The sequence below is a fragment of the Chinchilla lanigera genome, unplaced genomic scaffold, assembly GCF_000276665.1.
Source record: "Chinchilla lanigera isolate Chin_1 unplaced genomic scaffold, ChiLan1.0 scaffold00020, whole genome shotgun sequence".
In the NCBI taxonomy this organism is placed as follows: Eukaryota; Metazoa; Chordata; class Mammalia; order Rodentia; family Chinchillidae; genus Chinchilla; species Chinchilla lanigera.
Window position 1 is genome coordinate 21,429,441 of NW_004955421.1, and position 12,571 is coordinate 21,442,011.

Sequence of the window (12,571 nt, forward strand, 5' to 3'; positions counted from 1 at the left end):
ATCAGTCAAAATAGACTCTTCCTCCTTTTAAATTGTCCATCACAGGTATTTTGTCATAGTTATCAAAAGAGACTCTTCCTCCTTTTGTTTATCCTAGGTTTTTGTGATAGTGATAGAAAGCTGACTGATACACATATGTCAGGAATTCCTCCCTGAGAGTTGTTCCACCACATCCTCAGCCCACAAACCTGCTCTTTTTTTCCTGGCTTTCTAACCACTGTTTGCCACAGGTTGGTGACTGTCATTGTAGAATCTCTGCATACACATGCTGGGATTCATCTCTGCTCTCTAGGACCTGAGAGAAAGTTCTTGCCTGCAACTGAGCCAAGCAGAGCAGCTGCCTGGATTATTGCTGTCAGAATCAAGGATGGATAGGGGCTCAGGCTGTGAGAACCAGGATCCTTATCCACAACTTTTCTAACAGAGTTGGCAGGGAGAGAGAAAGTTATTTCCCTCACTGGTTCTGAGTTATAAGAATGTTAAGTTAGCCAGGCTAGGGTGTAGCTTAGTGGTAGAGGGCTTGCCTAGCATATGTGAGCTCTGCATTCCATCTCAATATCACACACCCACACACCCACACACACACACAATATTTCTGAGGGGGCTCAAGACCCATTTGTCCAGAAGCAAGCCTCCATCCTGTTCTTCTGGTTTTAGTTAACTGAGCTGATAAATCCAACAGGAGATGGTGTTCAGAATGTTCAGCAGTTATGCCATCCCCAGCAGTGGAGAGGCAGCTGTTGATGGTTTTGGACAGCCTGACACAGGGACCCAAGTTTGGTTGATTGAGTTCAGGGGTGCTCCTGTGTGAAGTACTTTGTGCTTCCGGGTTCCTGTTGGTGGATCAGGTAAAAGATGGACTGGATCTAGGGCTATGTCCTTGCTCCATTCTCTCCCTGACCTCTTGTCTTGGTTACTTTTCTCTCATTGCTGGGACAAAATACCTGATGCCCAAAATTAAGGAAGGAAAGGTTTATCTCGCTTACAGTTTGTGGAGGTTTCAGTCCATACTTGGCAGATTACAAGGCAGACTGGCACATGACAGAGAGCTACAGCTGATGGTGGCAGAACACAGCAAAGCAACAAACACGAGGGAGGAAATGGCCAGAAGCACCCTTTTCCTCTCCCTTACATATGCAAACTATCCACCCAGGGAGGGTGTAGCTCTCACACCCATAATCAATCAAATTCTAAAAGCCTGTCCCATGACTGCATGAGGCTTTGGGGGGACACACAGACACAAACCATAACACCTCTCCTGGACCTTTTTATTTTCCAGACTTCACTTGAGTAGGTGTATCCTTAGCCAACCACACAATCTGACTCTTGCCTCAGCTTGTACTTCTAGAAGCCCATCTAAAACAGGTCCTTGTTTAGCTTTTGTTCTAATGATGCTGAGAATGGAATCTAGGGCCATGTATATGTTAGGCAAGTGCTCTTCCACTGAGCCACACTGCTGGTCTACAGGCCTTTTCTGGCCATGTCAATTTGAGCCATGGGATTCTTGTTTCTTGATGAACTGCTAAAAACTAGTGAAGACTCAGATTGTTACTGGTTTCCTGACCCAGGTAGATGGTGCCCAATCAGAGAAGGACTCAGCTCCACTTCACTCAGCTATACTTCTCCTCCTCTGAGCCCCCTCCTGCTCTCCAAGCTATGATCCCATTGAACTGGCAGCTCTCAGACCTTGGGGCTGGACTTACCACCTTCTGCACGAACTGGTCATGGATAGAGTTTTCTACGAAGAGTCGCCCTGCTGCAATGCAGTTCTCCCCTTTGTTGAAGAAGACAGAGCTCATCCCCTTCAGAGAATGGACAAAAATATTGGGTTAAAAAACCTCCAGGGCTCCTGCCCTAGTTCCCTACCAGAGTTGTCACGCATCTCTTGGGAAGGGCAGGTGTGTCTGTGTCCTACTGTCTTCCTGCAGGTCAGACTCAGCTATCATTGGGCCCAGGTGTCCCATTCAATCCTCAGTCTAGAAAGAAGAGGCAAAAGGTAGCGTATGGGAAGTGGGACACTAAGGCACAAGGCTATGTGGTGGGAAGGAGATAAAATGGGGACCTCAGTCCCACTGCTGGAGGATGATGTCCTCATGTCCACACTGTAGACAACAGAGAACAAGAGAGTGAACTTCAGTGCACCTGGGACCCCCTGCACACTGGGAACTGACTGGACAGACGCTGGGCAGTGTGTGTGAAGCAGAAGGGTGACTGCATTGAGGGCTGGGCAGAGGCAGTGACAAGCTTTGCCTTGGTAAGGCCAGGGAGGGGCAGTCATTGCAGAACAAGCTTCTGGGAACCTGGTCAGCCCTCTGTGAGAGGCCAGCAGAGGAAGGAAGACCAGGGTCCAGACCACCTCCCCTGGAAGCTGGTACCGTCACCTAACGATGTGGTTCAGGCCTATGCAGGGGCCAACAGCACCGGCCTTGGCTCTAAGGCCAAGATCCCAGGACTATGTGTTTCACTGGGGGACTGTGAGCAAGGTCCCAGCCTTCCTCAGAGTCCTCATATTTTATGATCGTGCTGGGGCATCACTATTCCTCTGGAGCAGAGTGGGACCTAGGGGCTGGGGGATGTGTATTTAAACACTCAGTTGAAAGTGGCCTTCCTGATTTGCTCCCGCAGGAGAGGAGGGCAGAGGAGACCAAGGCATAGAAATGACAATATTAATGGTAAGAACAAACCCCACATTCGCATGGCAGGTAACGCACACAGCCACTGTTCTAAGCCCTGCAGGTGTCAACCCCTGCAGCAACGGGAGGAAGCAGGTGGCATCCTGGCCCCCTCGCACAGACAGGTGGGAGCACACAAGCCCAGCAGGATGAAGCAACTTGCCCATGGCCATTCAGTGAGTCTGTGGTGGAGACCAGCGTGTGTGTACAGGCTACCAGCAGAGTAGTCACCGCCATTGCAGGGCCACACGCAAAGGCTCGGGGCCTCGTACTCTCTTCTACCAGATAGGACAGATAGAGCCTGGCTCCTGCTTTCAACTGATTCATCTACTTGCACAGGTCTTGATGGTTGTGCAACTTCTTGGACAATTTGTTTTGAAAGGCACGAGTCCTCTTCCTCCTCTGCTCTGCGTAAGGTGACATCATAAGCCCGTGTCGATTGAGGCTAAACTAATGGTGGGACTTGGTAGAGTCAGAGAAAGGTTCTCCCATCTCTACTGTCTCTGTTCCCCTTGGCTGCCCATATCCCCTCATCTGTCCCCGTCCTGCTTCCCACTCCATCCTGAGGCCCGACCCTTACCATCTGCACAGCTTTGTTGAGGTCACAGTCAGCAAAGATGATGAGGGGTGACTTCCCACCCAGCTCCAGGGAAACCTTCTTCACATTACTCAGGGCACAGCTGAAAAGAACAAAGCACGCTATGAACAAGACTGGGGCCCAGCTCCTTCCCTCCACCCCCACCCTCAGCCACTTTCCTATTGCTCCAACACCCGGTCACGAAGCTGGCTCTCATCGCCCCCCATCTTCTGGACTATCCTTCCTAAAGATGCCTGCACCTTGCATTGCTCACTTCCTGCAGGCCCCTGCTGCGGTGTTCTCTTCCTAGGTGTACCTCTCTGATCACTCCGTGTAAAAACACCTGACCTTCCTGCGCACCTACCAGCTGCTCTTTGCTTCACTATGTATTTATGCCTGGCCCCACCTGCCAGAACTCAAGCCTCACCACGGCAGGTGTGTGCTCACGTGGTTCCTATACACCCTCATGGTTTACGGCCCCTCTCCACACCCATTCACCTGTCTGTCAGCCCTCTCTCCCACAGCACCCCGAGGCTTGCTCTGCAGCAGGCCTTTCCTGTAGGATGCTCAAAACGAACTGCGCAGCCCCCACCTGCAGCTTGCACAGCCCGTGAAATCAGCCTTTCCTGACCCTGAAGGCTCACATGGGTGGTGGCTTCTGAAGCAAAAGGGAGCCAAATGAGGTCACTGTGTTCTGCACTAGAATGGGTGCCAGGCTGGGCGGGGGAGGCCACAGAGGGCGTGGGTGGGTCAGGGCCTGCAACCCCATCTGACGGGCCACAGTACCCTGTGGGGAGCAGGACAGGGCCGCCGAAGGGTCCCAGAGAGAAAGAACATTCTGCTTTGGGAGATACTGTGAGAAAGTCTTGTCTTAACACACAAGCAGTCCTTCTCCCTGTGTGTCCAGTACCAAATTCAATGAGTTTCAGAGCAGTCAAGTACTCACGTATGACTGTACAATGCACATGTCATGTAAAACCTGTAATACTGGATTGTTGAGGGAATAATAACAAGAAAGAAAGCTATATGTGTTTAATATATTTTTCCCAACAATCTTACCAGTCTTCAGAGGTTTGACTCTGTGGCTGTGGAACCTGCAGCCATAGGTGGCCAACTTGTGATAGATTTTATTTAATATAGCTGATCAAAAATACTGCAGTTTCAAGTGATGATCAGTACAAGAAATGATGCATGTTTTACTTTTCTGTGTGTTGAGTTTTTGAAATCAGTATATATTTTACAGCCATAGCACACCTCAGGTCAGATGGGCCCCACTTTAAGCACACAATGGCCGTGGGGGACTGTGAGCTCCGTGGGACCTCTGGGTCTGAGTGGGCTCTGCAGGGCAGCCCCGCAGCCCCCCAAAAGGCTTGTAGAGATCAGATGTACTGAGTCAGCATCTGAATTATCAGACACACCCAGTCAGCATCTGAATTGAATGTGGCCACACTGTGCACACAGACGTTTGAGAAGCCGGACCTATCTCACACGATAGCATGTCTGTGTCTGGACACTGTGGCCATTGTAGTCTCTCCTTCTTCCCACCCCCAGCCACCTACCTCTTCATGATGTGCTTTCCCACCTCTGTGGAGCCCGTGAACCCAATCTTCCTCACATCAGGATGGTCTGAGAGTCTCTGGCCGACCAGCGAGCCTGCAGGTGGGAGTGGGTAGGGAGCTCAGGGTGGCCCCAGTGCTTTTGGACAACACACAAGCCCTGCCACCAGCCCCTCATATGTCCATGCCAAAGGCTAGCTCTCTCTACTGTGCTCCTTGCATGTTTAGTGTCCCTGTACCTGGACCTCACTGGGTCTTGGCCCCTGTTACGGGCTGAACTGCATCCTCTCAAATTCAAATTTTGAAGTCTGGACCTCCCCAGTACTTCACACCCTGACTGTATTTGAAGGCAGAGTCTTTAAAAGCATCATTAAGTTAAAACGAATTCATAATGGTCACCCTTCCTAGTATAACTGACGTGCTTAAAAGAAAAGCAGATAGAATGCTGATGTAAACAGAGGGATGACCATGTGAGGTATCTACAAGCAGAGGAAAGAAGCTTTAGAGAAAAGCAACTCTGCCACACCTTGAACTTGGACTTCCAGCCTCCTGGACTGTAACCAAACTTTTTCTTAAGCCCCTAGTCTGTGGTACTGTGCATGGCAGCCCTTACAAAGCAATACACCTACCGTGTGGCTTTCTACCTGTGAGGGACACTCTACAGGTTGAATGGACACCTCACCAAAAAAGATATACAGATGGCAAGTAAGTATCTGAAAAATGCTCAGCTCACTGGGCTTCAGGGGCTTTAGCAGATGTTCAGGATGTCTGGTTGAGTTCAAGGGGGATGTGGCGTCCTGACCATTACAGACTCCAAAAGGCCCAAGCTCAGCGTGCAGCTGGCCATGGAGAGCCTTAGTGCATGGCACTCCTCCTGCGGGGAATACTCTGACTCCTGTCCCACACCCCAGGGCCTCCTCAGTCCATTCTAGGACCTTCACCCTACCCTCAGGGTGGCCAGTTCCTCTGCAGTTCTCAGGTTTCTGGGTCAGTGAGACTTCAGGGTGGGCTTCCCTGACATCCCCTCCTCTAAACGTAAACTCTCCCCTCTTAAGGCTCCTTCCTGAGTAGGCTTCTGACTCTTGCTCTCTTACTTTGCCTCTTCTCCAGCTGCTCTTTTTCCATCTCCTGTGCTCACTTAACCTTAAAACACCCTCTCCTCTCCTCAGTTTAGAGGGCTTCCTCAGCTGACATCAGCCAGGTCTTCAAATGTCATCTTCAGGTATGTCATCTCCTAATTCTATATCTCTGACCAAGCTCCTCTAGAATCCAGACCTCTTTACCATCCTCTGTCTACTCGGCACCTGGACTTGGATGGCTTATAGGATCTCACATTCAACATGTTTGAAACTGAACCCTTAATCTTCTCTTAGCTCTGTTCCTCCTCTAGGGCCCTCTGATCCAGTAAACAATCTCTCTCTGTAGCCAGTTTGTTTAGGACAAGAACCTGGGACTCATTCTCAGTACTTTCCTTCCCCAGGCCTGGGGCTCACCCACCTCCCCTACCCCCCATTTCCACTGCTCCTGTGCCTTCAGACTCGTAAAACTCATACGTTCAGGTGTACCCATAAGGCTTTTTTTCTGGTTTGGTGTGTCCGGAGTGAGACCCTTGCATCCTCCCTTTGTATCAAGTTAAAGTTCTACAAATTATTTCTCTTCTAATTTCAATCTACCACTCTTACTAAACCACTGTTGTGAGAGAAAACACTTGTAAAGGTACATCTTTCAAAGGACTGGTGTCCAAGACATATAAAGAACTCTTAAAACTCAACAATAAGAAACCAACCCATTAAAAAGGAGGCAAAAGATATGAACAGACACCTTACCAAAGAAGACATGCAGATGGCAAGTAAGCATATGAAAAATGCTCAGTATCATTTGTCATTAGGGAAATGCAAGTTAAAACAACAATGAGATATCACTTCATACCTACTAGAACGGCCAAAATGCAGAACATTGATAACAACAAGTACAGGGGCTGGGGATTTAGCTCAGCGGCACAGCACCTGCCTGGCAAGTGCAAGGTTGTGAGTTCGATTCCCAGTACCAGGCAAAACAAAACAAACAACAAAAAAAAACCGAAAAAAATAAGATAACAACAAGTACTGGCAACGATGTAGAAAAACAGAAACTCATGCTTATTGTTGGTGGAAATGCAAAATGGTGCAGCCATTTGGGAGACAATTAGGCAATTTCTTATAAAACTAATACTTTCACCATATGCTTCAGCAACTGTGTTTCTTGGATTTACTCCAGTGAGTGGAAAACTTCTGTTTATACAAAAATCTGCATATTGCTTATGGCAGCTTATTCATAATTGCCAAAACTGTAAGTAACCAAGATGTTCACCAATAGGTGAATGGATGAATTATGGCTTATCCAATCAGTGGATTATTTTTCAGCACTGAAAATAAATGAGTCACTAAGCTATGAAAAGACATGGAGGAAATGTAAATGTATATTGCAAAGAGAAAGAAGCCAATGTGAAAAGGCTATACACAGTATAATTCCAACTCTCTGACTCTCTAAAAAGGGCAAAACTATGGAGACAGCAAAAGGGTAAATGGTTTCCAGGGGTTAGTAGGAAGAAGGAATAAAGCATATTTACAGTGGTGAAAATACTGTCTGATACTCTAATGGTGGAAATGTCATTATATATTTGTCCAAATCCATAGTATGTATAGCAACAAGAGTGAATTCTCAAGGGTCCAGGGATATAGCTCAGTGGAATAAGCACCTGCCTGGCAAGCACAAGGTCCTGAGTTCGATTCCTGGTACCAAAAAAAAAAAAAAAAAAAAGGAACAAGAGTGAATTCTCGTGTAAATTATGGACTTTGGCTGTCAATGTGGGTGCACGGATTGTAGTAAATGTACCAATCCAGTGTGGAATGTTGGTATTGGGGGGTCTGGGAGACAGGAAGTATCTGGGACTTAAAAGTTTCTTCTCAACAACAATAATAATAGCATTATTTTAGGCTACTCAAGAAATATTTATGAACGGTATATATACAGAGTCCACCAAAACTTTTGTATACACACTTCAGTGGTTCCCATACTAAGAAATGCCTGGAAGCTAATGGCCACCACTTTGAGCACCTCTTGTAATTGTAGAGTCCAAAGGCAACTTGTATTAATCTCATGATGTATCAATAAATTTAGTATTAAAATATTTACATTTTTCTTTTCCTGATGTATACATTTTTGGGGCAGATTGTCTATCTATATATCTATCTATCTATCTATCTATCATCTATGTATTTATACTGGGTGACAAATTCTTCATCTTAGAAAGCAGATTTTTTTTGTGTGGTACTAGGTGTCAAACCCAAGAGTGCTCTATCAGTAAGTTACAGGGTCTTCCTAAATTCCTCAGGCTATCCCTGAGCTTGTGGTTCCGCTGCCTCAGCTTCCTGAGTAGTTGGTTATAGGCCTGTACTACTGCCCCCAGGTAGAAAGCAGATTTTTTTACAGGCTGTTATGCATTGGATCGTATCTTCCCAAAATTTGTATCTTGATATCCTAACCCCTAAGTATCAGAATGTGGTCTTATTGGAGAAGAGAATCATCTTAGATATAAATTGTTAATATAGAGGAGCAAGGTATGGAAGGAAGAGGTAGAATGGGAGGGAAAAAGGATGAAAAAAGAATTAAGATGTGTTATGTACATGTACCAATTCTCCATGAGGAATGTGATCATTATATACTGAAAATATGTACTAAAATAATTGGAAACATTTAAATTGAGTATAGCAGCATACACCTATAATCCCAGCTACTCAGGAGGCTGAGGCAAGAGGATTGCAAGTTCAAGTCCAACCTGAGAAATGTAGCGAGAACCTACCTTAAAGTAAAATTTAAAAAAGATTTGGCATGTAGCTCAGTGGGTCCAATGCTCAGAAGGGCAAACAAACAAATAAATACTTAAAACGATGAAGTCATTAGAGTAGGTCCTGATCCAATATGACTAGTATCCTATGAAAAAGGAGAATTTGGAAACACCAAAAAATGCCTGCATAGATGAAGTCACAGATAAGGCGATGTTTCTACGTGCTCGGAAGAGCTTTTTCCTAGAACCGCTGAAGGAACACAGCTTAGAACATGGTTCTGGCAACAGCTTAATTTCTGACTTTCATCTCCAGACCCGTGAAACAATAAATTGCTGTTGTTTATGTCAATTTGTCATACTGTGTTACTGCAGCCCTAGCAAACCTGTATACAGGCTGTACTCCATGACAGCATAATAAGCTTAGATGTTTCACAACAACATTTTAGGAAAATAATTTGGGAAATTTTCTAAAAATTTATTTTTACTTATGGGGTCAATGAACAAATCAAAACTATAATCATATATTAGTTAAGAATAAAAAATAGTATGTTTGGGCTGGGTATATAGCTCAGTGGCATAAGTGCCTGCCTGGCAAGCACGAGATCCTGAGTTCAATTCCTGGTACCAAAAATCCCCCCCCCAAAACCCAGTATGTTCCAAAGGTGTGAATGTGGGAGTACACTTCTGTGAAGCTACTTTGAGAAGCCCTGAGAATTCCCTAGGGAAATAACAATACTGCTGAAAATTATTTAAAGACAACTGCTAAGTTCTCCAAAGTTTCCCTAAAAGCACACAGCAATGAAAACATTTATTCAAGGCAATCTACTACCCCTCAGTAAAAACAGTGAGAGTCTGTGGCCCTGGACCCGCTATCCACTCCTTCCCTCTACTTTTCCTCTGCTCCTGCCACCCGATGGATACTCCACTCCAGCCAGGCATGGCCAGGAAGCACAGCACCCACACCTCTCAGCTGCCAGTAGAGGCTATGGTATCTCACCAGGAGGGGCAGGTCACTAGCAATTCTTATCTCCTTCAAATCTGAGTTGCAAAAATCAAATTCTTGGTGAATATGGTTGAGGTGTTGGGAGCTCCTTTTTTCCTCCAAGGTCCCATTAGTAAGGCTCTGCACCACATATGGCAGGCTGAGAAAATGAAGACCTCATCTACTGAGCCAGAACTCCCTCTCAGAGGGGAAGAAAGGCTGTTCTGCAGAATACAGAGCCTGAGCTAGGTGTCGTGGCGCACACCTGTATTCTCAGCACTTGGGAGGCTGAGGCAGGAGGATCATTGAGAGTTCCATACCAGCCTGGGCTACAAAGTGAGCTCAAGGCCAGCCTGAACTGCACACTGAGACCCTGTCTCAAACAAACAAACAAAACAACAGAAAAAAACAAGAATACAGAGCACCCAAACATCCAAAGGAACTGACTTTATTTTAAACAGTTGGGTAGTTTAACCTTAAAGGCACTCTCCAAAACAATGGAGATTTGGAGTAAGCAATTAAGAAGAAGCTGGTAGTTCTATGAGAATAGGTAAGATAAACTGTAGGTCGGACAGTTTGCTAGAGAGAGTGAGGGAGGACGCCTTTTGGGGTAAGAACCAACCCTCAAAGGCTGACATCAAACCTACCTCTTGCAATGAGGCCCAAATTTTACAATAACTTATGGTCCAGTGTATTGTTGAAAATAACAGAGCAGCCAGCTTGCAATTACTGCAAGTAAATAGCAGGATGTGATAACTGAAGTTGGCAGAGAGCGGAACAGAAACCAGGGAAAGCAGTCAGAGAGTCCTGCTAACACTGCTGCCATCCTAGGGTGACCATGTGCATGCCTAAGGCTTTACCCTCTGAAGAGCGGAATAAGAAGCTGCACAAAGCAGAGGGAATAAATTTCACTAAAATGTCTAACCAAGTCGTTAAAGAAATAAAAAGCAAATGCAGTAACAAAAATAAGGCTGGAAAAGGAGAAAGGAAACCAGCACTCAGATTACTACAGTGTAAGTTACCCAGCTTTAAAAAAAGAAGTACGAGACATGCAAATAAACAAGAAAGGAAAAAGGAAAAAAGGAAATTACAAAATGAAAAAAAAAAAAAAAAAAAGCAGGCAACGTAATATAACCTGATAGTGGACCCAGATGTTTTATTTAACAGATAAAGACTTTAAAGCAACCATTACAAAAATGTTCAAAGAATTAAAGGAAACCCTATTTAAAGGGAGTTGTTATGACAACATCATCAAGTAGATAGCATCAATAAAGAGATGGATTTTTAAAACAGCCAGATAGAAATTTTGGAATTAAAAAGTGTAATAACTGATGTGAAAAATAAAGGGTTTAGCAAACGATACAAACTGACAGGACAAACAATTAGTGAACTTGAAGATAAACTGAAAGACAAAGAAAAAATAAATAGCAAAAAATTGAATACAGCCTCTGAGAAAAGTAGGACAATAAAGCAGAAAAAAAGTTAGAATAAATCTGCCTGAAAACATTCCAAATTTGATAATAAATATCAATCTGTACATCCAAGAAACTCAATAAACTCCAAGTAAGATAACACAAAAATGGGCTGGGGATGTAGCTCTGCGGCAGAGCACCTGCCTGGCAAGCAGGAGGCCCTGAGTTCAATTTCCGGTACCAAACAAGAAAATAGCAAAAAAAGATAACACAAAAAGATCCACAATCAGACATAGGGTAGTAAAAATACTGAAAGACAAAGCTTGAGAGCAGCAAAAGAAAAATGACTTGCCACAGATACAGAAATTCCAATCAAATGAACAGCAGGAGTTCTCACTAGAAATCAGAGGCCAGAGGCAGTATGCTGCTATGCTCAAAATGCTGAAAGAACACAACAGTCAACTGTGAAACTCATCTCTAGTAAAACTCTTTAGGTTTTAAAAAAATAGATGCAAAGAAAGACATTGCCACACAAATAAAAATTGAGAGAATTAGTGGAAGCAGTCTCACCTCACAAGAACTATTAAAGAAAGCTCTTTAAACTGAAAGCAAATAATCATAGACTAATGAGAATTCAAATAAAAAGCACAGTAAAGGTAATCATGTAATTACAAAAATAATAAAATAGCACACTTCACTTTTCTTAACTGATAAAATACAATTGTGTAAAACAATATGCATGTAATTACATTGCTGCACCTATGACAGACAGCAATGTAACATGTTAGGCAGCGGCAGAAAGAAGGTAGGTGAGAGCAAAGTGAAGAGGGGTAAGGAAATGACAACAGATAAAGTCAAATCCGTAGGACCAAATCACAAGAGCCAGAAATGATAAATAACATTGATATAACAAACTCTGTAAGTATATATACACTTATATAATATATATACTTATATAATATATATTTGCTTTCTTTTCTTTTTTATCTTTTTTAGTAGATATAAAATTATATAAAATAATATTTGTAGCTATGTATTGCTTGGTTTGTAACATACATAGGTATTGTATAAACATAGAATGTGATAATAGCTCCAAAAGAAGGAGAGATAACAGAGCTTTGTGGTGGAGGTTAACATTTCCACATTTTCTTGGAATTAAGTTAGTATAAATCTGAAATAGATTTTGATAAGTTGAATGGTAGATGGTAAATCCTAGAACAACCACTAAGAAAGTAACTAAAAATGAATGAAAAATATTGTTAAAAATTAAAATGTTAACCTAGAAAATATCAAGCTAATGCCAAATGAAGCAGTAAAGGAGAAATAAAAAGGGAAAAAACAAGAGACTCAGAAAACAGAAAATAAATGGGCAAATCCAACTATATAAATACTATTAGATATAAATGAATTAAAATATCCAGTCAAAAGGCAGAGACTATCAGACTTGATTAAAGAATGTATTTAACCATATGCTGCCTAGTGGCAGCATAGTTAAGATTTAAAGGTTATGAACAAGCCATTTCTGAGAGGAAATTCTTATATATAT

General features: G+C 43.8%; 1 protein-coding gene across 1 annotated transcript in view; it reads right to left on the reverse strand.

The window, feature by feature from the left end:
• Aldh1l1 (aldehyde dehydrogenase 1 family, member L1) overlaps nt 1-12,571 on the reverse strand; it is an 85,741-nt gene that overhangs the window by 9,177 nt on the left and 63,993 nt on the right. Inside the window, exons 17-19 of the mRNA XM_005383830.2 lie at nt 4,809-4,902; nt 3,253-3,352; nt 1,704-1,802 (exon numbers count right to left, since the gene is read on the reverse strand). Of these exons, the coding sequence (XP_005383887.1) occupies nt 1,704-1,802; nt 3,253-3,352; nt 4,809-4,902 (293 nt within the window). The remainder of the gene's footprint in view (nt 1-1,703; nt 1,803-3,252; nt 3,353-4,808; nt 4,903-12,571) is intronic.